Raw genomic sequence first — 27,072 nt, forward strand, 5'->3', positions numbered from 1 at the left:
TACTTTTGATCAAGTAAAGTTACAAGATCCTTTTCATATGTATTACTGTATTTCTTATCCTATGCCTCTAAGTTCATTTCTTTTTCTTAAGTGATGAACGCTGTGGTTTGTCTTCTTGAGTATTAGCTATCCCACCCAGTTTTTTGTCATCTGCAATTCTGATTAGCATCCCTTCTAGCTTTTCATCCAGGTCATTAATAAATATATTGAAAAGTACAGGCTCAAAGATGTAACCTTGTGGCACACCATTCAATACCTCCCTCTAGTTTGATGAGCAACTGCTGATTAACACTGAGCATGATTTTCAAGCCAGGTACGTATCCATTTTATTATCATTCTAATGAGACCACGCTTAACTTGCTTGCTAACCATGTCATAGGATACTTCGTCAAATGTTTTCCTGAAGTTAGGATATGTTACAACCTTAGCATACCCAGAATCTACTAATTAAGTTATTGAACAACAACAACAAAGCCAGATTACATTGTCAAGAGTTGCTTAGCAGATTCATGCTGATGTCAACTAATTAGTGCATTGTTTTCATATATCAAGGATTATAAAATGCCTCTATTTCTAATAATGTATTATGCTCAAAGACAAACATATTTCATTTGTAATGTGATGTCACAGAAATGCTTCACTGTTTAAATTCAGAACATGCTATATTTAGAAAAGTAAATCTGAGAAGTGAATCTTCAGTACTCCAGCAGATCATCACTGAACCAGAAATTGAGTTAGAACTGATCAGAAGACTGAATGACATTTCTCATAGATTAAACAACCAAGTTTAATGTCGGAATATCTGTTTTACATCCAACTACTGCTTTGCTAATGATCAGTTCTATAGATTGGTCTCTCATGATTTTCATGTTCTTTCCTGTTTCTTCTACTAAAAACAATCCTTTATATCACTAATATTTCTTTTTTAGGATCATACCCTATACATCTGATAAGGTGAACTGGAACCTTAATCTTTACAATTCTACAAGTCTCTTCATTACAAAAGCAAATTTGCACCATGGTGGTAATAGGTAAAGGTAAAGGTTTCCCTTGACATTAAGTCCAGTCGTGTCTGACTCTAGGGGGCGGTGCTCATCTCCGTTTCAAAGCCGAAGAGTCGGCGTTTGTCCGTAGACACTTCCTCCGTGGTCATGTGGCCGGCATGACTAAAGAGAACGCCGTTACCTGCCCACCGAAGCGGTACCTATTAATCTACTCACATTGGCATGTTTTCGAACTGCTAGGTTGGCAGGAGCTGGGACTAGCAACGGGAGTTCACCCCGTCACATGGATTCGAACCGCCGACCTTCCGATCGGCAAGCTCAGCAGCTCAGCGGTTTAACCCGCAGCACCACCACGTCCCTTCCAATGGTGGTAATACTAGTAAGTAAATATCTTTGTGACTCAGTAGAAAAAAATATAGAATAGGGCCTGACTTAAAAGTCCACTTTAAAAATGACAAGAAAATATTAAGGTGATGTTACACATGTATAAGAAAAATATAATCCCATTGGACTCTGTCTTAATCATCAGAAATATCCTGGGAAAATTAATTTAATTCATAATTTTCTTTTGTTGCACAACATCTCTACACAGCACTGCCAAAAGTAAGAGATTGTGGGAGCTAACATTCAAAACTTTGCCTTACTCCAGGTTTTGTGGCCTTAACAGCCTCCTAAAAGTCATAAATTCAGCAGACAAAACTTTTTCACCCAACAGGAGAATATGGACATTTGGATTTCTACCTCTCTGGGCGATATGAATACCTGCCGTAGAAACATACAAGGCCACTGATGTAAAGCAAAGTGTTTACATCATCCTGTCTTAAGTAGAACCATGAGCTCCGCTTGTCTTCCAGATGATATGCCTGTCCTTGCAGAAGGAAGTTCATGAATGGTGACATCTGCTGGGAGGTAAGGCTTATTGCATCCTATAGTGTATTTCCGTGTTTCTCAACCTTGGCCGCTTTAAGACATGTGGACTTCAACTCCCAGAATTCCCGACCCAGCATGGGTCACCAGTGCAGAAGGAAGATTTGGAGAGCAACTGAACAATTAGTGATAGCAAATTTTTTTACTTCCCCAATAATTGTTAGGTTCACTTCATATATACTGAAAAATTACTTTATCTTTCAGTATAAATGAACATTAACAGACATAAATACATTCTCAGTTAAATAGCAGAAGTATAAAATTTACATTCCAGCTATATTAACATACATTTTGACCTGATTTTTCTTCTAAATGTGGCAAAGATGGTATAGGCTAGGGTTTCTCAACCAGGGTTCCGTGATACCCTAGGGTTCCGTGAGAGATCACGGTTTATTTAAAAAATTTCAAATTCAGGCAACATCACATTAAAGAGTTAAGTTTCATTCTTTATTTTTAGTTTAAGAACACTGTGAATGCATCTATACAGACCCACCCATGAAACGAATATAAGTATTTTGTAACTTCTGGCCTATATTTCAGCCTGAATGTGCAGGGGTTCCCCCAGGCCTGAAAAAATATTTCAAGGGTTCCTCCAGGGACCAAAGGTTGAGAAAGGCTGGTATAGGAAATTGAGATAAATCTTATGCAGACCCTAATCTGGGCAAACGCATGCTTAATTAATCTGTTTCTTGTTATGCTGGGGGGATATTTATGTATTGGATTTTTTATTCTTAATTTTTAACCCTTATTGTGGCTTCTGGAAGCCAGTTAGATCCTATGGGAATGTAGCGTTATGAAAGCCTTAGGAAATACAAATAAATACATTGTTTCAGGCTTAGCTTCCTCCATGCTCACCTTCTTTAACATTTTTGGTTCACAGTGTTCAGGAGAATGCAACATACAGGAACTTAAGAACAGTCCTGCCAGATCTGGCCAATGGCCCTGCTAGTTGAATGTTCTGTGTTGCATGATGGCCAAATAATTTAGATGCATTTGGGAATCACACAAATATGGGGCAAAGTTTAATAATTCTCTTCTATGTTGTTCCCTTGCAGCTGGCATTTTGGAGGTACCCAACATCTGTCAAGGTTAGTAGCCACTGATATTTTCCATGAATTTGTTTAATTCCCTTTTAAAATCATCTAACATAGTGGCCATCATCTCATCTGATAGCAGTGAATTCCAGTTTAATTATGTGTTGTATATAGAAGTTTTCCTTTTATTTCTCCAGAAGACCCCCAAATTTAGTTTTAATGGGTAACTCCTGAAGAAAGGGTTGTTAAAAATGAGGCAGTATTGGGTATATACATAGGCTGTGTTAAGCTGTGGCTTATTTTAACTGTTGTTGAACGAATTAGGCAAATCCTATAAGGATGCTAAATAAAAAATCATAGTTTACAAATCACAATGTGTGAACCCCCCAAAAAACATGTGACTTAACATGTTGTGTGAACCAGATCAGTGTGTCTTCTTCTGATCCTTGGATAGAAGAATAAATTGCATTTCAAAGAACATATACAGCTGAATTATTGCCATGCGAGTATATGTCATCTTAACGTACAGTATATTTTTAAAAATGTTAGTACTTACACATTTGTAATATCAAACACATACATGGAAGAAAGATGTGTTCCAAAGGACTATAATTGGTTGACAAACGTACTGTATTCGATTTGTCTTTTAATATAAACACACAAAGCAAAATGTTACCAAAGTTTTAAATTAGTATGAATTTCTTACAGTCACAAATGTCATTTTTAATCTTAATGTGTGAAGAACTCACACTTCAGAAATCTTGAATTTTAACAGGCAAGGAAAATCAAATTCTCTGCCAATGCATAGTGTAACTTATAAAACATGGCATGGTTTATTGATTTATAATGCATATTAGCTACTTCTTTATGAATTGAAGGGGTCTTATAAGAACTATATATTTATGAAACATTTTTATAACATATACCTACACAAAACAATGTAATTGTAAATAGAGTAGAATTTTTAAAATCAGCGACAATTTGAAGCCAACAGAAGCATTGTTATTACTTCAAAGCAAATGCAACACAGGTTTTCAATTATACTTTTCATATGTTTTCATGAATTAAAATGGCAAATGTACAAAAGAGGAACTTGGCACAAAGGTTGAAAACTAGTGAGTTCTGCAGAATAACGAGAATGTGGAAAGCAAATTAGCTGCAGGGGCTTGTAAGAAAGAGGACTAGGTACAGTTGATGGGATGATTTCTTTATGTAGGATCCAACCTTCCTATTGATTGATTGATATTTTGAATTTTGTCACCACCCATCTCACTCAGAGCGACTCTGGGCAGTTCGCAATAAAACTAAGATGAATACAGGCTAAAATGCAATAAAAACAGTATTCATAAATATAAATATAAAATCCAAGATGAAATTAAAAAGTTCTTAATTTAAATTCATGTAATTCACAGGGCCTCTTCAGGGCACTAACTACCCTCAGGATTGATTACCCCTCCTTCCGCCCCAAGCGAGATGGCAGAACCAGGTCTTTACCCCTTTCCGGAAGGCCAGGAGAGTGGGGGCCCGCCTCACCTGTGGGGGAAGAGTGTTCTATAGGGTGGGGGCCACAGCCGAGAAGGTTCTTGTCCTGGGCCTCGCCAATTGACAGTCTCTCACGGACAGGGTCCGTAGCATGCCCCCTCTGCCTGACCGGGTGGGACGGGTCGATGTGATGGGGGTGAGGCGGTCCCTCAGGCAAACTGGACCCATGCCATGTAGGGCTTTAAAGGTGATAACAACACCTTGAATTGGAGCTGGAAGCAGACTGGCACCCAATGCAGCTTCCGCAGCAAAGGTGTTACATCTGCTATCCTTGGGGTACCCAAGACTGCTTGCGCAGTGTACCCCCTCCTCAAGAAACTTTATATAAGTTTATAAGACTGTTGGAAGGAAATCTTACCAGGTCCATTTCGAGCCGGGAATGAAAGTTCTTAGGCGATTGCTTGAACAGAGATAATTTTATTTTCCAAGAGCATGGTACAGAGTCTGCTGGTTGGAGGTGGCCATCTCCAACAGCTGATTGCTCCGACCTTCACGCTATAGGATAATAAAATTCATCTCTTTCAAGCAATCGCCTAAGAACTTTCATTCCTGGCTCGAAATGGCCCTGGTAAGATTTCCTTCCAACAAGATTATAAGACTTTAAAACTTTTCTGAGTTATCGGTGCATTGCTCAGTTATGTATAGATGTGTGTTTGTATAGGATTGTCACAAAACACTTGCCCTTTATTGATTGAATAATTTTATTTTTCCCTTCTATCAGAAACCCCAAATCCATATATTAGCCTCCACTGCTTTTTTCTTTTTTTAGCACCCCAGCTTCCCACCACCTTATTCCAATCTTTCCCACTATAGTTTATTCTGGGTGTCCTGGAACAGTGTCTACTACTGCATTTTCTACCTATACAGATTTAATGGACATAGAGTCCCTTTGCCTTATTTATTAAAAGACCCTAAACATGCAGTTAATTTTTTAAATTTAAAAGAGTAAACAGCTGGATACCAGAGATAATAATTGTAAAAGATGTAGATGAAACCAAGTCCCTTCCTTCCTCAGAAAGTTCAACATGTTATCAATGGGATCTCTACATCAGCCTCTTTTCTACTTCTTAGTGAATAGCGATGGCCAACTAATGGTTGGTTTTAGTACAGTACTAGGCATCGGAGCCTTCTTTACCCTGGTGGAGTTGAACTTTTCTCACGATGGACCTGAAGTTATGGTTGAAATCTGGGGCTACTGTCCATGGCTTGCAAATTCCAGATGACCACTAGATGGTAGCAAAGGGTTATACCATGCCATTTCTCTCTGCTGCCATCTAGTGATTGTCTTAGGTTTCTGCACCCAAGATTTAGCAGCTCTGTTGAAATTTCTTGCAATCTCAGCTTCAGATTAGGGCAGGCCAATCAATCAATCAATCAATCAATCAATCAATCAATCAAACAAACAAACAAGCAAACAATTCCCCCCTCCTCTCAACAAGCCCATTCTTTTGTAGTCATTTCAAACGGGAATAATTCCCTCCATATTTTAAATACTCTTTATGTAAAATTGCAGACTTACACAGTTGCATTCCAAACTGTAAAAGTAAAACTTGCCTTCATTTTCCCCATTCAACTAAGAAAACCTTTATTTACTTATTTACTGCAACATCATTAGAAATTCTTTTTAAAGATGCACTAGATTCTATCAGCTGAAGTCTGTATTCCTGTAAAGCAGGGTTTCTCAACCTTGGCAACTTTAAGATGTGTGGACTTTGACTCCCAGAATTCCCCAGCCAGCCATGCTAATTCCTAAGGAAGCAATTGTAATTCAAGCAACCATAAGGCCCAGCAAAGGAAGATGGAACCACCATTAGCAGCTTATTATGTAACACACTTTAAACAGTGGCTGGTATGCCAGATTTTCACAGCCTGAAAAGAAAGCATTATCACTTGGTGGCTGGGGAACAGTGCTGCCTGGATGCTTTTTTTGAGGAATCTTTATCATTTGCTAATGGCTACAAATCAGGCAATCTGAAGACCATCCTTATGGGGTAGATGAATCTTTGACAACTCAACATTATTTCCTAATAGACCAGAAAGAACTAGAAGGGCTTATTGGCTTGGAGAGTGCTCATTGCCCATGAGATTTTGTGAAGAGAGGCCCATTTTGTTATGATGATGATGAATTTGCATTTATCTCTTCAAAGGAAGGGTATGTCAGACTTGATCGGCTGTTTCCTGACTATTAGCTAAGGTCATTCAGTTCATATTTGAGTGAATCCACACTTAAAGGTGAGCTCTAAACCTTGCCTTGCAAACAATGTCTGGATTCACCTACCTTATCCCTAAACTAAACAAAGCACATGATGGTTTAGCACAATGTCCTTCGCACTTTGTGGATCAGTGAAAGAAGCTGTTTCTCCCTCCGTGAAGCCTGCTAAAGGGATGATTTTAGGAAGGAAGAGAGGCACCATTGCTGTAGAGCAGTGTTTCTCAACCTTAACAATTTGAAGATGGGTGGACTGGCTGGGGAATTCTGGGAGTTGAAGTCCACCCATCTTCAAGTTGCCAAGGTTGAGAAACACTGCTGCAGAGCAAGGTGGGAAATGAATGGCACAATTTTGAGAAGACAGAATGCTTCTGCAAATAAAATTAATGCGGCTTGCACTCTGAGGATGAGGTAAAAAAAATGGCAATGCAAGGAGGAAATTAAGAGACAATATTTTCCTTTCTGTGATTGACTTCTGCTTGCAGGGGGTGGTTGATATGTACAGCCATGAAGCTATGAGACAAACTGGATTTCACTGCAGTCTCTACAACCCCAATTCTACCAGAGCCGGGAATTTGTCTCTCCTCTCCCCCCCCCCCCGTCTGAACAGTGCAGTTAAGAGCTATTTTTCTGAACCAATGCAAATCAGCCAATGATTTAATAAATAATACATCAAAATGAGGGTTGAAGTAAAAAAAAGGAAATGAAAAGATGAAGAAAGTAGGTGGCGTTTTTATGCACCTCTGATCATTTTCTGTTACAATCTCTTTCTTCTTTTTCCTTCAGAGAAATAATGAAAAGGAAAAGAAAAAAGAGGGTTACAAGTAAGCTCTTCTGGGTGATGTTTGTTTATTTATTTAGTAAATTTGTTAAGGATGCAATTTGTAAAAAATTGTCAAAAGATGTTGTTTTTATTGTAAGTTGGAATTTGCTGTTTGTGACTTCAGGCATTTCTTATTGGGATTGTTATAATGGACGGTTTTAACTTTGTACACCACCAAAGTCACTACTGTAAATGGGGTGGCCAGATCAATGATTTAAATAAAATAAAAATATCTATTGCAATCCCCCCTTGTGTTGGCCTATGAATCCCATGAAACCAGCTGATTATGTCCCATTAAGTCGTTTTCTCCTCCTAACGACCATATAGGTAGGTTTTCTCCATGATGATCTGTCCCTAACCTGGTCCTTCAGGTCTTCCAGTTTGGCTACACATAAAAAAGTCAATTTCTATATTACTGACTCCTTGAAAAGTTGATGGGAGGGGGCTCTGTGATCTTTGTAATAATCTTGTTTTTGGATTGCACAAGTGAAAATATGCACAACTCATATTTCTGTGATGTTTTCCCCTGGGCTAGCATCCCTGTCAAAACCAGCTACCTGCTGTGCTGCTTGCGTGGTATGTACGCAATTGTACGCAATTCCACACATGCTGAGCCTGGTTGCTGGATCAGCTCACTTTCTGGGCTCACCCAAGACAGTGAGCCGTAAACTAACCAAGTTTACACAATGTACTCCCCCACGAAAAAACATGAACCCAAATGAATCCTAACCAAGCTCACCATCTTGGGTCAATACAGATCACCAAACCTGGCTAAAATGTTGTGCAAATACAGCCAGTATCAAAAAAATCCTCTCTAAATTTGGCTTTGCTAGCCTGTTGGATGCCTACTTTTCCATTGCATAGGAAAAAATGAAAGCTGGGCCAATTGCTACGAGCTCCATCCTTCGGAAATCTCTGGTCCTGAGGTTGCATAAATCTCTCTCACACACAGTGTCAAATCAATTGCATGAATGTGAGATGTGCAAAACACCCATCATCCAACTATTGAGCAGAATATTTTATGGCAATGACAAAAATGTTCAGCTACAGTTTCCTCATTAAATTTTCTCCCGGGAGAAAGTCTAGGGCTGCCGAACCCTTTTTCTCCTACTCCTGGGCGTGGTGCTGAGGTGAGATAGCAATGTTTCTGAGAGAAAGAAATTAGTTCTGAGGCAGAGGCGGATTTCTGTAATTTTCGAAGGGAAAAGAGAAACGACATTCATCGCCCTCCTGGATTATTTCGATTTTGGGACGTGGCGTTGGCGAGGACTATTTCTTCTCTTCCTGATGCGCGGAACGTTATGAAGACAACTAAAGCGGAGGAATCTGCCAAGCTCCTTCCTGCGGCTCAACCCAATTTTTGCGAAGCCCCCCCCACCGACTCTGGTCGCGAAAACGCGAGGAAGAGGGCGGGGAAAGAGGCGGGTCCCAGAGTCTGGAGGGCTGACTTGATGCCCGCCGCGGCCAATCCGGAGCTACCTTCGGCCCTCCTCCGTTGCCTCCCTCCCTCCCCGGAGCGAGCGCGCCTCGCGTCAGGGCGATGGGTCGCCTCTCCCGACGCCAATCGGTGTTTGCTGAGGCCGCGAGCGAGAGGAGGGGCGTAGAGCCAGGGCCGGGGGGGGCGGCGCCTAGTCCCACCCCGCCCTTCCCTCTTCCTCCATTCCGCGCCGCCGCTCCCCCGGATGGACGGCCGCGGAAGCCAATGGCCTCGCGCGCGGAGCGGGTTGCGGGCGGAGCGAAGAGGGGGCGGGGCGGGGCCGGGTCTGGGCAGCCAATGGCGGGTGCGGAGCGGTGAGGGGCAGCCAGCGAGAAAGAACGAGGGTGGCAGAGGCGCAGCTCGGGGGCGAGGAGGTTGGTCTCCGGGGCGGCCGGGCGCGGGGGGCCGAGCGGGAGCGGCGAGGGCGCGGGGCCGAGTGGGCGCCGGCTTGGCGGAGGAGCGAGGGGGCGGCGTAGGCCCCAGGCCTGGGCTGCGCGAGGGGGTGGCGCCCTCGCTTTGTTGTGGTGGGGGAGGGGCAGGCCTTCCCCGGGTGGGGGAGGGGCGGCGATGAGGGCGGCGGGGGAGCGGGCCCCGCCTCCCGCCGCCCCTCCTCCCCCGTGCCGCGCGGGCCCGCTCGGGCAGCGGGTGGGCTCGCCGCGGATGCTCGGCCCGCGGGAGCCTCCTCTCCGTTCTCCCCCCGCCCCCATTCCAGGAGCCTCGCTCCTCCTCGGGCGTCGAGCGCGCGCCCGGGCAGGATCGCCGCCCTCGCGCGGCGCACGCTGCAGCCCCTCGCCGCCACTGCGGGGTTGCTGCGACAGCCTCCCGGGCTGAGGCGGGGATTCTGCGGGGCCGAGTGGCGGCGGTGGCGGCGGCAGCAGCGGCAGCAGCAGCATCTCGGCCGGCCCTGGAGCGCCTCCGCTTCCCTCCCGAGGCACGTTTTCCTCGCGAGCCAGGAGGAGCGGCGTTGGCTTCCGCGGAGCTGGGCTGCAAAGTCCCCCCGAGTCTGGCCCGAGCCTCCCTTATTAGATGGGCGTCGGGGCGGCCATCGGAAGCCAGAGTCGCGCCGGAGAGGCCGGGTTTGTATCTGAGCAGGCACGGAGCGGGATTGCAAGATACTGCTCTGAGTATAACTGATGGAAATCTGCATCCTCTTGCAATCTTCACGGACGCTTTCCTGCAATACGGCCGGGCTTAAGGCCGCAGTCTGTGCGTGCGTAGTGTACGGAGGGGACTGAACTTCTGGGTAAATCGGTTAGATATTGTGGCGTGCCTTTGCACCGACTGGGGTGCGGTTTGTCGTCATTTTTTCTCTCTACGGAAAACGGGGGTTCAAAAAGCACACGGATCAGAAGTGAGAAGGGAAAAGATGCAAAGGTTCCCCCTTTAGGTCTTTCAGCAGGGACGTGGTTAGGAGTACTGTCAAAATTTAAGTATTGTATCGTCTTAAAGGCAAGAAGGGCAAATTGCCCAAGCTATATATTTTAGGATAGGATGCTCCTTTTTTTTTCCTTTTTAAATGCTCTTTGACCTTTTCATTTTCCTGTTCCTATGATAAACCAGTAACATGATTAAATGACATGAACTTCTGTCTTCTCTTTCTGAAATAATGCTACAAAACATAGCCTGCACAAAATTACTTCTGGGTGAGATAAATGATTGTTTTTGGCGTTTGCAATTATAGAACACCATGAAAGGAACCTATCCACTCTTTTCACACTTCTTCCATTGATTTTGGGTCCTCAGAATATTGCTTTTTTAAACAATTAATGGGGAAAATCCATATCTTATTTATTTATTTATTTATTTAATTAAATTTATCCCCCCCATCTCCTCTCATTGGAGGAACTCTGGGCAGTTCTGAAATACTCTTTCAGAATGCCAGGCTGGTGACAAAAAGAGTACATGATTGCCTATACGTAGCTGAGTTAACCAACAACTGAAATGGGATGCTTATTTGAAAAATGAGGTGTGTACCCACACTAGTTCTTCGTGCCAGCACTTGGTGTTTCAATCAAGAATGCACAAACCTCTGACTACTTAGGAGCTAGCCGTGTGCAGTTTCTGGGAATTGTTTGTGTTACGTATAGGCTGTTGGATACAACTATATTTCTCCAGGGTAATATGCTGAATGGGATAAAATTGTTCTTGTAACACAGGAAATGTTGATTCTCACTGTCAGGTGTGATGTACTTGGAAAATGCAATTCTGTTTGAATTCAACTTCAGAGTAATTTAGTTTTCCTTTTTCTTTTCTAACACAAGTGCCTTATGAAGAACATGCATTTTGAAAACATGCCTGTAAGCACCTGCTGTTATCAGGACAGCAGACATTTATATGCTCACAGGGCAAACAACAAACACCTGCTTGAAAGAATTTTAAATGGGGCATGCTGGGCAAAGGGGTGAAGTAGAGGTGGGAGCTTAGCAACTTGTAGCAATTGATATGGGGAAAGCAATCTCTTGAAAGCTTCCAGCCTTTGTCCACTAATTTTATTTGCTTGTAAAAATATCCCTTGGTTGCCTTTTGAGGCATAGTCCTCACAAGATTTCTTAAGAGAGTGATCGTATACCAGCAAATCTTCTCTTCTGCCCCTTTTGACCCCAATATTCAGTCAAAATATGATTTGGAGGGCTTTCTAGTGCAGTTTTTGAAGGTGTGTGGTGGTGATAACGGAATCAGATTGGCCCCCTACTTCTACTGTCAGAAGCAGTTTCTTTAACAGTAAAGTGCCATAATACATTAAAATGTAATCCTATTGACTGCATTACCTGAGAGTGAGTTGTTGAATTTGATACTGCTTACACACATGTACACATGCTTTGTGAAATTAGCGGTCTGGTCTTTTTAAAGTTGGTATGTCAGAAAGGTAGTTTAACACTTTCAACATTAACATAATTTCTAATGAGTATTGACAGCAAAAAGCAGACAATGTCTTGTGGGTATCTCATAGCTTTGTGGCAGCCTTGTAAGTACCTTTTTGCCTATAATGAGTAAGAGCTGTTTTAAAGTAGCTAATTGAAGCAGCTTAATAATACTGTGGATTCTTACACATTTACTTGGAATGAAAGTGACTGAACTTGATGAAACTCATTTACATGCTTAAAATGGGTTGCGTGTTCTTTTATACTCTGTATTATTGGCAGCAGGTATGTGAGACAGTGTGAGCTAGCAAATTAATAACTCTTTTTGGCAGTTTTAACTTTTTGCAGGTTGCATTGTCTGTAAATGAGGCAATCTGTTTTTGTTTCCCTATGCAGGTTTGCAAAATCTTTCTTGTAGCAGTTAAGAATACAAGAATACTGGCTGTTTTGTACTCTAAAAGGTAGAAGATGTTTTTTCTTACAGCATACAGTATGCATCTTAAAAATGTCTGACAACTTTTGGTGCTTGTTCTTGCAGAAATCCTATTAGAATAAATTGCTGCTGTTCTTATGACATGTAAAGGGAATTGAAACTGTAGTAGACTTGCCCAAGGCCACCTATTGCTGATATGAGTCCAGCAATGAATATGTCATATTTACTTGTATATTATAAAACTAAGGCTGTTTGTTAAAATTTTGACACGCTAGCAGCTACAGTTTAAACAAGTGCAAGATCTGCGTTTTAAGATACATCTTTTTTTACCTATAGATGAAGATTGGTTTGGATTTCTGGCCGCAGAACTATTTGAGCTACATATTTCTCAGTCTCATTTAGTAAGACAATTCATAGTGTAAGTGGATTTGGGAGAATCAGGGAACTTTAATTTTGAAATACAGTATTTTGGTAATACAAATGGTAGATAGCCACTGCTAGAAGTAATAAACTAGTATTGGTGGTACTTTTTCTCCCTTTCTCCCAGTTTGGGGAAGTTGAGAATGGCTGTGGCTCTGATGCACAGACTTCTTCCAGAAGTGTTGTCTTACCGTGGTCTCCCAGATTTAGGAGATACTCTGGTTGACAAGAGACTTTGACAGGAGCCAGCAGCTAAGAGTGAAAGCTCATCCAATGTCAGACATCCTGCTGACCAGCCTGGACACTGCCTGGGGACACGGTCTGTCAAGGTTGCAAGGAGACCTAAAGTTCTGTCAGAGAAGAACAGAGAAGAGAAAAGTTGAAAAGGAGGGGAGGAGAGGTATCATAAGGGCCAGAAAACTAAAGGCAAGCAGTAAAAGCAAGGAGAGACAGACTGAGAAAAATAAAGGAAACTGAATGAAAAAAAAGGTCATAGGGAAAAGCTTGAGCAGAAATAGGCAATCATTTGGTTAAGGGGCAGGGAGGATGAGGAAGACAAGACACCAGACAGGGATACAAATTGGGTGAGGCTATTATGTGTGGCCAAGACTAGGATGTTCTAATTTTGGGGCAGGGGGCGAGTAAGGACTTCGGGAAATTTTTAAAGAAAATATGGCAAGTGAATTTTAGAGCTTATTTTACAGTTCTCTGTATTTCTTGCCTCTGGCAGGAAAACCTACCAGTTTTTAGCAGATGTTGTAAAAACTAGAGGCTGTGTGTGTACTCAGGACCTCAGTTCTCCATGAGTGGAATAGACAAAAGGTTCCATTTAAAGGAGAGGCTCTTCCTTGGTTGCCTTTAGCAGCAGCCCCTTCTTCTTCACATGTATGTAGATGCTCAACAGAAGGAAAAAAAAATCTCAGGCATGTATCCTGCTCTTGCAGTAAAATAACCCCCTTTCTCTGTTGCTTTTCAGCAACCAGTATGTAAGTTATGCTGCTTGTGATTCAGAAGATAGTCAACAGCCATCAGTATTAGTAGGCATTGATAACTAGTACCCTTTAAAAACTATTGAAATTGGCTGCAATTATTGCATCTGCTTGCAGTGAATTCCACCATTTACATGTTGTATGAAAAAATATTTCTGTCCTGAATCTACCTACATTTAGTTTTAGCAGCTGACCTTGAGTTCTAACTTTGAGAAAAGGAAGATAACTCTCCATATTACCTGAACAAGGTGTAAATGTATCAGTGTGTTTTTCCTTGCTCTCCTTTTGCCCCAAGCTGAATAGGCCTAGTTACTACTCCAGCTTCCTGATTATTGGTTGCCCCCATTTTTTGCATCTTTTCCAGTTCTATCATAGCCTTAAGGTGCAGTGGCCAGAGCTGTATACAATCCTCCAAGTGTGTTCTTGCCATGGGTTTATATAAAGACATTACTGTATTGGCAGTTGTATTTTCAAGCATGGAATTTGACTTTTGCAGTGTTTGCACACTGGGCTGATATTTTCATTAAGCTCTATGACTAAGCTCCTTTTCTCTAACATACATCATTTTACACGTTTGTATTGAAGTGTATTTGCCCTTTGAAGTCCATTTACCTGGTCTGAAGAGTTCCTTCTGGAACTCTAAGCTTGAAAGCATCAGCTCCCACTCTGATCACTTTGTCCATCTTGCCAGTGTTAGGATCGCTTCTTTATTCCTCTTCTCTGCATTCTATTTTTAATTAATTGCCAATCCATGAAAGTATCTGTCCTTTTAACCCATGGCAACTGAATTTGTTCAGGAGTGTTTGATGAGTGAATTTTTCAAAGACTTTTTTTTAAAAAAATTCTGGAGATCTTTGTCCACATGGTTATTGATGCTTTTAGAAAAATCTTCAAGATTAGCGAGGTAAGACTTACCTTTGCTATATTGATTCTTTTTCAGAAAGGCACCCTCTTCTATATATTTGCTTATTTTATTTTTAATAACGCATTTAACCATTTTCTTGGAGGAGATGTTAAGGCAACTAGTCTGTAGTTTTCTTCAACTTTCTGATCTCTTTTTAAACATCAGGACCACATTTGCTATTTTCCAGTCCTCAAGGACAGATAACATTGTTAAAGAGAAGGTACGTATTTTTGTGTTAAGATCAACTGTTTCATATGTAAGTTCTTCAAGACCTCTTGGGTGGATATCATCCAGACCCAAGGACTGATTTATTTTTAGTTTGTCTTATAACTTCACCTAACATTGCCTCTGTCTAAGTTCGTCTGAAATTCTTCTTGAAAAGCTTTGTGTACAGGAACCTGTCCTACATCCTCAGCAGTGAAGACAAGTAATCCATTAAGTTTCTCTGTTATTTTTCTATCTTTATTAGCACACCTTTAATGCTGCTTGCCTGGTTGTTTCCTGTTTTAAATAAATTTGAAGAAAATGTTCTTGGTCTTAGTTTCCTTTGCTATATGTTGTTCTAAGCATTTTTGGGAGGAGGCATATTTTATTGACTGCCTGTATATATATTTTTTCCAGAATTTACCTTCTTTATCCTTGCTTGGACATATTCTTCAATTTTTTTTGAAAAAAGCTGTCTTGTCTTTAATACAACTTTTAACTCTTATTAGTGACTCCGAAATATAACACTGATCTGAGAATACATTGTAGCTGAGATTCTATTGTTGTGGCTTTGAATAATTATGAAGGCATTATCATAGTGACTCTATTTCAATTTTCTTTTCCCTAATCCCCTTCTTTTTGGAAGTGTAAGGGACGCGGTATTGCTGCAGGTTAAACCGCTGAGCTGCTGAGCTTGCCGATTGGAAGGTTGGCGGTTCGAATCCGCGTGACGGGGTGAGCTCCCGTTGCTAGTCCCAGCTCCTGCCAACCTAGCAGTTCGAAAACATGCAAATGTGAGTAGATTAATAGGTACCACTTCGGCAGGCAGGTAACGGTGTTCCGTGTAGTCATGCCGGCCACATGACCATGGAAGTGTCTACGGACAAACGCCGGCTCTTCGGCTTTGAAACGGAGATGAGCACTGCCCCCTAGAGTTGGACACGACTGGACTTAATGTCAAGGGAAACCTTTACCCTTTACTAATCCCCTTCTTTTTGGAAGTGTACTTTTCTGAAGTTAAATGTGACTACTCATTGAGTAGATTGTTAAATGTGACAGTCTACGCATTGGGTAGATTGCTAAATTGAAAAAGATCCTGGAATGAAGCAGTGGCATTAAGTAAAATCCTTGGCTGTGAGTAGACTTGCTGGGATGTTTTCAGTGCCAGTACAGCACCTTAACCACTGCCCCACAGTCTCACTCTCACAGTGATCAGTAACTTACCAAATCATGACAGAAAAACAGTGCTTTCCAATAAATCCTCTGTTTATTAACTTACAGAGCTACAGTATATGACTTGCTTTAGTTAGATAGAGTGGTGGAACTCCCTTCTGCAGAGTAGTATTGATACACTGGGTTTTAAACTTGTCACCTTAGCTACCTCTGTAGAGAAGCAATTTCTAAAAGTTTGATTAGTTACAGAAAGGGCAATATTTGCAATGAAAATTGTGAAAAGTCAACTGCTTTTCTATGTGAAATAGCATTATTTGGACTAATTGCTACTATTCTGTGTTCTGTTACACAAATACTAATAAATCAAGCTGTGGTTTGATTTTGGTTTGTTTTAATAATAATTAGAATAAGCCATGGACCCTGATTCGTTCTGATTAGTACAATTAGAGTAAGCTTGCAATAGATGGCAATAATTGCTTAAATTCAGGTTTAGATCATTATTTAAATCAGGCAGTTGTTTGCATCTCAGATAAAAGTGCTGTTAGAGATTAGTTATTAGTTATAGATTTGGTTTTTAATCTTTAGTTTAATATATTAGTTATAGATTTGGTTTTTAATCTTTTTGCTGAAAATTTTACATGTGCTCCTATTAATTTCCGTGAAGGTCATGCTACAAATGACCATTTTCATGTAAATGTCTGCTTTACATTTTGTATGCATTGTTAGTCATATTTACAACTTTAGAACCTCCCTTTCTGTTTTCATATAAAAAATAAAGTCTCTATGACTCTTGTGAAAGTTTTCTTTGCTGCATTGCAGATGTATTTATATAGACTGCATATTACCTGTTCCTTTTTTCAAGGCTCTTTTTTCAGCCTGTAGTGAAATTGTATTTTGAACGATCCCTGTGCCAGTTATTTGAGTGTTAGGGCAGGACCAGAAGCATTGCTTGGCAGCGTTATTCTCTCGGCCTTATATGTTGCACTGTCAGTATATAACCTTCTCAAAATCTACATTCATTTCCTAACTCTAGCTCATTTCTGAAAAATAAGAATCTGGAGTTACGTATTCATAATTGTTCCTTGATCTTAAGAGCAACAACATATGCAGGGCTTACAACTGAGGAAATGTTGCCTGTGCTCTGTATTTTTCACAACTGTATACATAGTTTTAAGAGTTTTCAGATGTACATTGCATTGCCTTAATGGATCATGCATGCAAATTTGTAATTGGAAGCATCGGTTCAAGATCTTGACTTGCTAAGTGAGCTATAAATATTGCTTTTTAAAAGCTATAAATGTTGCTTTCTAAATAGGATTTAGGATTTACTTCTTTTGTAAAGCCACAAAGCAATATCTAAACTTAGTTTGTTGGAATTTGTGCAGTTGACCATCTGTTAAACTGAATTGCTGCAGGTCATGAAATAGGAATAGTTGATCCGTGGAGCAAGATATTGGTCTGTTATTTTTGATCACTTATATATACACCAGAAACTCAGGTGCTTAAAAGTTTGCATTTTTGTTGTAAGGTATGCTGTAACATACATTAATTGTTGGTGCAAGAGTATTTCCTAAAATATTTAAAAATTAAAAATAGACATTTTTTTCTTTCTAATATATGCCAGGATTTTACTAAAGATTGATTAAAGAATACTTTATACATACTTTATATTTTTTTGGTTGTATTTCTTGAGGACAATGGTTGAGCAAGGCTGGCTGGGGAATTCTGGGAGTTGAAGTCCGCACATCTTAAAGTTGCCAAGGTTGAGGAACACTGAACTAAATAATGGCTTAAGGCCAGCATTGAATTATTTCCATAGTATTTGCTTTATTATCCTCTTCTCCAGTGAATTGCAATGGGTAGCATGTTGCACAACATGAGTTGTTGTTGCCACAGAGGCTCACGGTGCAATTCTAAGAAATAGAAGGAAGTAGGAAACTACCAGCAGATTCCAGCAGAGTTACTTTTGACTTCAGAAGAGGAAACTTCTAAAATATGAGGGAACTAGTGAAAAAGAGACTGAAAAGTCAAGATGGTCCCATCTCTTCATGATACCTGGAAGTTATTTAAAACCAAAATAATCAAGGTTAAACTAGAATGTATTTTACAGCATAAGAAGGGGTCAACGAAACCATAGGTCTGACTATTGGCCATGTTAGCTGTGGCTGATGTGGGTCAAGCTCCCCAGCCTTGGAAGGAATGTAATTGATTCACTTCCGATTTAGAGAATGTTTTGGTGTAGGGTTGTTCAACCTTTTTGTTAATGAGAGTTCTGGTTGAAAAATAACCTGAGCTGCTAAAAATGTACTGAATGTATATGAATGTATGCTTGAAAAGTGTAGACTCTGGGTATTGAGTTTCAGGTACCTGGACTAGAAATCCTGGCCTTCAAAATACGGTCCCTTGCTGTCTGTTTGCACCCAGTCATCTGAGATACCTAGTTATTGGCTGTTTGGACTGCTAAGAAGATACTTAGTAATAAACTACAGTAGTAATTTTTTGGCAGAATAAAGTCTCTGTGCCAAATGAAACAATACAGTGAAATTTTTTACCTAGAACAGACTGGGATTGAAAGGAAACAAATAGGGAACTATGTACTCAAAGATCTAAGAGAATCTTGAAAGAGGATAAAACATGGATCATATCTAAGCAAGCTTTTCAAATTAAAGTCCTAGATGGGTGATCTCTGGTTTATATACGTTCTCTTCTTTACTTTCTGCTATAAAGCTAATATTAACAAATTCTTGAAATATTTAATTTTATATTGGAATGCTAATATTCCTGTTAAAGTGTGTAGTATTGCTAATATAAGGAAGCTTTCCCCATTTTTCCTGAATCGTTTTTATGAGTTTCTTACTGGAGTTTTTTACCCTGTTTCGGCCAATGGAATATCAGGATAGGATTTACCCAGTAGGCATCATTGACTAAAAAAACTGAGTCAAAGTAAATACTGATGCTGCCCAGCAGGGTGCTACTTATTTCCTTCATCTTCCTCCTCATACTTGTACCTAGAAGGGAAGTGAGCCGCCCAGAGTTGTGTTTTAAGATGGGCAGCCATACAAATCTCATGAATGAATGAATGAATGAATGAATGAATGAATGAATGAGAGGGCCATCTGTTCATTTTGTGACTAGTATAGTATAGTTGCAAAAGCTTTAAAAGGAAGGAATGAAGTTTGACTTGGTGGTAATTTATTGGTATCAGATCTTTAGATTCTCAGAACTAGAAGCACTTCCTTAAAAGGTTGAAGTCCCCCATCCCATCCCATCCCATCCCATCCCATCCCATCCCATCCCATCCCATCCCATCCCATCCCATCCCATCCCATCCCATCCCATCCCATCCCATCCCATCCCATCCCATCCCATCCCATCTCACCATTATACACTAGCTAGGAGAAAGCTGACTAAGGATCTTTTATTTTGCAAAAATAAAAATATTTTTCCTGAATGGCAGATGTTTTTGAGTGATAACCCTAGTGATCCACAAACAAGGTTATAGCGCACAGTTGGCTGGCAAAATGTCCGAGTCACTAACACCATTGCCCTTATTCTTGAATGTGATGTATGTGGATTTTTTTTTTTACTCTTGCTGTATTATATTGATGGAATCCATAATTATTAGGGATTTTTTTTTTGTAGTCTACTCAAATAGTAACATCTGTGGGATGGAGGAAAAGAGATCCATAGATTTAGCACATCAGAATGTGTAGTTGCTTTCTTAACTGTTTTTTTTTGGGGGGGGGAGAATTTGTCTGATTCCATGCTTAGATTTGAGTGTCTTATAATGTCAGTGCAAACTCAAGGACAGTCCTCTCTCCCAGTCAGTCTTCAAAATGAAGGAAGAGAAAGATGGCATGAGTTACATAATATTCCTTTTTTTATGAACCAGTAGCCACCAAACTCTTATTTAGCAGTTATTTTAGATATAATCTCTTGGTTTGATGAATACTTCATGTGTACCCAACAGCTTGTGTTTTTCCTGAATTAGTCAGCAAAGCTTAACATTGAATGTATGGATATAAGAAGTGTGTGAGGAAACAAATGTGACTAGAGATTACAAGACAACCTTTAAATTGTAGTCTATTTTATTTATCAAATTTATATGGCTTCCCATCTCACAGATGCGACTGGGCAGCGTACAGTACAAGCGGAACAATTAAATATAAAACTTTAAAAATCATTAAACAATTAAAATATAAATATAACTAAAACCATAGGAGAGTACCTTCAAGATCTTACATATAATATAGCCATTCATGGGCTCCCCACTTCCATGGGATCCCCAAGCCTGCTGACAGAACCAAGTTTTAAGGGATTTCTGGAAAATCATTAGGGTCAGAGCCAATCTCACCTTGGGGGGATGATGTTCCACAGAGTGGGTACCACAGCAGAGAAGGCTCACCTTCTGGGTCCTTTCAGATGGAGCTCCTTAACAGACAGGACACATAATGTCCCTCCTGCTGGACCAGGTCGGATGGGTAGAGGTAACGGGGGGAGAGGCAGTCCCTCAAATAATTAATACCAGATTAATTGGGGAGATTACATCCTGTCTACAATCATATAGAGCAAAAGTCTTTTTTTTTTCAAAATTATGCTTTGAATTGGTTTATTTTATATTGAACTTCATAACTTCATAAATGTCTGTATTTTGGTTGTAAATAGTATATTGAAGTAGGGCTTTATGCACACATTCAAGGCATTGTTATAGGTGTTAATGCAACCATTTCCCTTGTTCTTTGAAGTGGCATTTGAGAACACGAGTAACTTCCCAACTTATGTAGAGATTTGTGCAAGCATTTCATATAGAGATGCATGTATGGCTTTTAAAAACACATACTGTGCCTTCAAGTCAATCTTGACTCCTGATGAATGCCTAGGTAGTTTTCTCGGCATGATTTTCGGAAGTGGTTTGCCACTGCTTTCTTCCTAGGGCTGAGAGATAGTGCATGACTCAATGTCATCCAGCTGGTTGTGGGATCTTATGGCTGAACTAAACTTTGGTGAATGGAAGGATTCCTTTGCGAAATGAAGATTTGCTGCCAAACCATGAATAGCAATACTGTTTTGCTTATCTTACACAAAAAGATTCTTGCTTGCTCTGTGCAAGATTGTGAGTGTTAGAGGGTTGCATTCTTTTGTATATATAATAAACAAGAAGCAGGAGTGTCAATTTACACATTTTCTATTTCCTGTCTCCACTCTCCCCTTCCAGTAATTATTACCAGCCATTGCTTCTGGTTGTGATTATTGTACTTTATGTATGATGGAATATGGCAGTGATAGGACAAATTGTTTAATAGAAATAGTTTTTTTCTGTCTGTGTGATTTAAATATAAATCTTAAGGTATCTTGACATAATAATTAGATTGTCTAAAAATATATGGTTTGTTTATGCTTATGCAGGGGTGTAGGTGTGCACATTTTCCCCCCATTACAGTAAAAATGTGAGGTTAAATATTTAAGAATTTCAGGGTTGCCTGGAAGCCTCAATTAGCCGTTCATTTCATCTGAAGAGGCTTCTATGCATACGTTGCACATGTACATAAATCTTTTCCTGGGCTTCTAGTAGCTCTTCTGCCTATTGGAAATGCAGGTGAAGAACTTGAAAATGAAGGTTAGTAAGATGTCTATTTTACTTCACTTTTTGAAGTAGATACTTGTTATATCGCAAGCCAGCTTTGGAAGGTGCTCAGAGTGGAACACTCTGTTGACAGTTTTTTGTAGCATGCGAGCTTCCCATTGACCTTTTAAATGAAAGAATCTTGGTGCTGAAGAAAGACAGGTGGGTGGGGAGTTGGATAGGTGCCAGGGAAGGTGTCTATGGAACATTTGTGCTCATAGGGACTATTTTACGATCTCTGGCAGATTATAAATTATTTTTATGCACTGATGGCATTTTGGCAATATTGGATAATTACTTCACTGTCTAACTTGATCTGTGTGGTTCAACAATTGGGTAAATATTTGGGTTACAATACTGAATGGGAAAAATCTAATGTACTTCCTTTGGATCTAATATATTAATAGATCAATGTAAATTATGAGGTTTTGTAATCTGTATATAATATACTAAATATTTAGGATTATATATAACAAAAATATTTCAAAATATTTGGAAAATAAAACGTTAAATGCTTAAGATAAGATTGCTATGGATATTAATAGATGGATCAATATTTTGTTAAATTGGTGAGGTAAAATTAATGTTATTAAAATTAATATTACTTCCCAGTTGATTTGGATTTGAAGAGTTACTCCAATGTCAATTCCAAATACATATTTTATTCAGTTACTTTGGTACTTAAAAGTTTGTGAACTCTTTTTTGAATTTTCAATATTTCTGCATAAATATGACCTAAAACATGATCTGTTCACACAAGTTCTAAAACTAGATAAAGAGAACCCAAACAAATAAATGAGTCAAAAACAGTATACTACTTTGTTTATTTATTGAGGAAAATGATCCAAAGCTGCATATTTGTGTGTGGCAAAAGTGTGTGAACCTTTGCTTTCAGTAACTGATGTCATGAGTAAGGATGGCGAGCAGGGGGCTCCCACCCAGACTGTCAAGCGCATGCGTAGCACTGAGGAACTGTTCAGCCATTCAAAGAGGCACAGATCGGGACCGCCTTAACCTTTGGGGTTTATATGGCTGGGTTTTCCCACGCTTCCTCAGTTCGTTAGGATTCTTGTTAAGTACTACTAATAAATATTAGAGACCAAGTCATTGTCTCAGTGTGTTTCCTGGTAATCAGGACACTGGTATGCCACCCTTGGGCAGCAATAACTGCAACTAAACGTTTCTGATAATTGTTGATCAGTCCTGCACATTGGCTTCAAGGAGTTTTAGCCCATTCCTCCTTTCAGACCAGCTTCAACTCAGGGATGTTGGGTGGCTTCCTGGCATGAACTGCCCACTTCTTGTCCTTCCACAACGTTTCTATAGGATTAAGGTGTGGACTTTGACTTGGCCATTCCAAAACGTTAACTTGCTTCTGCTTTAACCATTCTTAGATCATACATCTTGTTTGTTTTGGGTTATTGTTTTGCTGCATGACCCATTGAACTTCAGTTCATGGATAGATACCCTGACATTTTCCTGTAGAATTTGCTGGTACAATTTAGAATTCATGGTTCCTTCAATGATGGTAAGCTGTCCTGGTCCAGAGACAGCAAAGCAGGCCCAAACCATGATACTGCCACCTCCATGTTTCTCAGATACGATAAGGTTCTTATGCTGGAATGCCGTGTTTGCCTTCACCAAATATAATGCTTTTCATTCAAGCCAGAAAGTTCTATTTTGGTCTCATCCATCCACAGAACATTATTCCAGTAGCCTTCTGGCTTATCCACGTAGTCTTTTGCAAACTGTAGATTGGCAGCAATGTTCTTTTCAGAGAATAGTGGCTTTCTCCTTGCAACCCTGCCATGTGCACTATTCTTGTAATCCTAGAGGTTCATATACTTTTGCCACAGACAAATATGTAGCTTTGGATCATTTTCCGCAAATAAATGAACAAATACAGGTAGTCCTTACTTAACGACTGCAATTGAGACTGGCAACTCTGTTGCTAAGTGACGCCATTAAGTTGAAACAACATGTGACCACGCTGGACTTACAACATCACTTCTGCGGTCGCTAAGTGAATCACCCGCAGTTGTTAAGCGCAACATCAAATGACAGTGACTTACGACTTATTGCCAGCTTTTCTGTTGGCTTTTTTTTGGTCAAAAGCCAGCTGTGAAGCTTGCAGATGGCAATCGTGACACTGTAGCGTCATGGACACTGTGACCATCATAAGTGCTCGCTGGTTGTGAAGTGCCTGAATCATGATCACATGACCAAGGGGACACTGCAACAGCCGTAAGTTCGAGGAACAGTCCTAAAACTACTTTTTCAGCACCGTCATGAGTATGAACAGTCACTAAACAGGGCAGTCTTAGCCAGGAGTACCAGTATAATGTTTTTGACTCATTTGTTGGATTATCTACTAAAACTTGTGTGGCGAACAGATCATATTTTAGGTCATATTATGCAGAAATATTGAAAATTCAGAAGAGTTGACAAATTTTTAAATACCACTATAGATAGACTGCTGAAAAGATTTATATGAGAAAATAGTCTCAGTTCAGTCAATAAAAATCTTGGGATAAAAATTAAAATAAATTTAAGGAATCCTTGGTGCTCTCTGAACTTGGTTGTTTGCAGACGTTCAACATACACTCATTTATGTTACCTGTATTTATGTGGAATGAGGATATAACTGAATATCAGACTTTATGAGCTTTATTGGAAAATCATTATTTTTGTAAAGATCTTGGTGATTACTTGGATCAACGTATAACTAAAACGGTTTGAGGGCAGCTATATTTTTGGCCCTGCTGAGACTTAGGTTGGATTTTTATGCTGAGTCTCACAAATATTTAACTTTATGGAAGAATTCTATTTTAAAAATAGGTGATAGACTTGCTGTGTTGAATTATAATCCAAAATTGTGGAATTTGACCATTTTTGAGAAATGCTGGTTCTGTCGGGTGTTAGGAATAGCAAAAGAATTATACTGAGAGACTGAAGAAGTAATATTTCTAGACATTAAGGATGAGATTCAAGAAATGTTTATCAACTTTTGAAAAGGCTATTTTCCCCTACCAATCAAAAAATGTCATGTTTTCCTTTGGCATAGATTTCATAATGTTTTTTAAGAACTGACAATTTTATGTGCAATGTATTAAAATAATTTTTCTGCTTTAAACAACTATGTACATTTTTTTTCTCGTAATACACGTTATATGCATTGTATCTAGTATTGTAAATGATAAGTTGAAATTCTAATATTTTATGATGGGAAATGCTCTGATCGCTTATAATTGTCAGCTCACAGTAGAGTTAGGGATTTGTTGAATGAGTATTGGCTTCTGAATATTCCTAAATTATAGGAAATCTTATATATAAATATTATCATATTGAAATAATGTGTATTAATTTAAGCCTTCATAATATTTGTTTCCATGCTGGTTTCAGTTGAAGCTAGGCTTCATTGGCATAGGCTGTAGAAATGTATGTCTACAGTAAAATGGAAAATGGGTTATATTCTGTTTGTTTCATGAGCCTGGCTTAGCAAGAACCTTCATGTGTTTCCTAAGTCTATCTCTCCTAGTCTCTCTATAAAATGATGTGACAATTAATTTGATTGTAGCAAAAATTACATTACTTAAAGGTATATGTATTCCCCTTGGTATAGCTACAGTGAAATAATCCTATTAAGTCTTGCTCCTAATTAGTGCAAGGTTTTAAAAAAATCAGGAAATATAAGATTTCTGGTATCTAGCAAAAGGGGCATCTCATAACCTCCTGAGCGGTCTTGAGGTTTCAGCATTGCACTTCAGCTCATCTGAGCCTTCTCATCCTGGATAACTCCTAAAGATGTGGACCAGCTCTCTGAATTCTTTAGCCAACATAGACAATGCTAAAAATTCTAGGAGTTGCAGTGTGCACATCTGCAGGGCAGCAAATTTTCGGAAGCCTGGTCTAGTGAGTCAGGATGGTGTAGTGGTCTACACATGTGGAGTCCCAGGTTTCAGTGCACCCTCAGCTTTGGAAGCCATCTGAGTGACTTTGGGCCAGTTGCTCTCGGTGTGACCTACTTACTTCACAGAATTGTTGTGGAAACAAAATAGATCTCATATTTAGAAATAAGCACATACCAAATAAAAATACTACTGTAAGAATTCTCCATTTTGTCTGGATAAAATGGAAGAATAAGGAATTACTTTATTTAAATCTTCTAACGGCTTTCCTTTTTCTATAGGTTGTGAAGGGCAGCTGAATTGTGTTAGGTGTACTATACCTGGGCCATGTCATCTATATTGCCATTTACTCCACCGGTTGTGAAGAGACTGTTAGGGTGGAAGAAATCTGCTGGTGGTTCAGGAGGTGCTGGTGGAGGTGAGCAGAATGGACAGGAAGAAAAGTGGTGCGAGAAAGCAGTGAAAAGTTTGGTCAAGAAGCTCAAGAAGACAGGACAACTGGATGAGCTTGAAAAAGCAATCACTACCCAGAACTGCAATACAAAATGTGTTACAATACCAAGGTAAGAACTTTCTAACGCAAAAACTGAGTGTAATTTAATGAGTATACAGCAAGGGTGCAGTCTTGTTTCCCGTTTATGTATGTATCAAACTGTTTGCCATGTTTAGGTTATGGCAGTACCTGTTACTAGAAGGGCACTTGGCGCTTCAGTCGGTTAACTGTATTTAAATGTCATCCTCCAGTTTGGAACTATAATTTCAGTTTTGTAAGCCACAGATTTACTATAAGAATTGGTCTTAGTTGTCAACACTGGTTCTGGGGATGTCTACTTTTCTTCTTACTTGGATATCAAGAACATCTGGATATGTTCTCCTGGTGGGTGTAAAATGACAAGGAGGGAAGCTGTATATGTGGTGAATTGGGAAGTATTCCCAGAATAGAATATGGATTCATTTATTTTTAAAATTGAGTTTTTCTTATGGAACGTTACGCACTGGGATCTGATTCCTTCATATGTCCTGGCCTTCTTAAAAAATATTGTATATAGTGGTGAAATACACAAATGAAACCAGAAAGATCTAATATGAATAAATATTTATAAAGCATAAGTGGTAATTTTAGGAGTTTCTGAGTATGACAAGATTAAAATGAAAGGGAATATGGTAAACTTACATTCTGAGTTCTCTTTTGCTTGCTTTTCTGTGAAAATTGTAATGTTGTGCAGGCTCGCTATTCTGGGGAGTGTGGTCAGTCCCAGCTCATCTGAAGGATACTTTATTAAGGAAAGCTCGGTTAGGGCCAGCAAAATGCACAATACAAGCAACATACTTAAAGGTATATGTATTTAACAATAACAGCTGTTGAAGTACCGACTCTGTTTGGAGGCTGTTTAGATCTGGATGGGGTGGAACAGGAGGGCCTTTGCGCAGGTTCAGCTGGTAATGCCAGTTGTGCCCTTTCCTTGTTTGGGAGGCCCTTCAAACAGATACTCATGCCCTGGTCACCTAATGACAGGGTTGTTGCAATGCCCTTTAAATGG

General features: G+C 39.8%; 2 protein-coding genes across 6 annotated transcripts in view; one reads left to right on the top strand and one right to left on the bottom strand.

Annotated features, from left to right (window-relative positions):
* Positions 1-8,850: 8,850 nt before the first annotated feature.
* Positions 8,851-9,909, bottom strand: LOC134490266 (basic salivary proline-rich protein 1-like). The gene has a single exon (XM_063293181.1). It carries the CDS (start codon positions 9,907-9,909, stop codon positions 8,851-8,853), a length of 1,059 nt encoding a protein of 352 aa, XP_063149251.1.
* Positions 9,291-27,072, top strand: part of SMAD2 (SMAD family member 2) — a 371,138-nt gene continuing 353,356 nt past the window's right edge. For 2 of the 5 annotated variants that reach the window (XR_010067369.1, XM_063295856.1), the window contains exons 1-2: positions 9,985-10,092; positions 25,813-26,094. Coding sequence is in view for 4 of the 5 variants with exons in the window: in XM_063295856.1 (XP_063151926.1) it covers positions 25,859-26,094 (236 nt within the window). In the remaining variant the exon portion in view is untranslated. Of the gene's footprint in view, positions 9,391-9,983; positions 10,093-21,597; positions 21,618-25,812; positions 26,095-27,072 lie in introns of those variants that run through there. The other 3 variants (XM_063295857.1, XM_063295859.1, XM_063295858.1) reach the window with 3 other exon arrangements.

Source organism: Candoia aspera, chromosome 2 (assembly GCF_035149785.1).
Source record: "Candoia aspera isolate rCanAsp1 chromosome 2, rCanAsp1.hap2, whole genome shotgun sequence".
Classification (NCBI taxonomy): domain Eukaryota; kingdom Metazoa; phylum Chordata; class Lepidosauria; order Squamata; family Boidae; genus Candoia; species Candoia aspera.

What these genes read in the sequence shown, in the direction of transcription:
- LOC134490266 (XM_063293181.1), bottom strand. Translation starts at nt 9,909, where the DNA reads ATGCTGCTGCTGCCGCTGCTGCCGCCGCCACCGCCGCCACTCGGCCCC.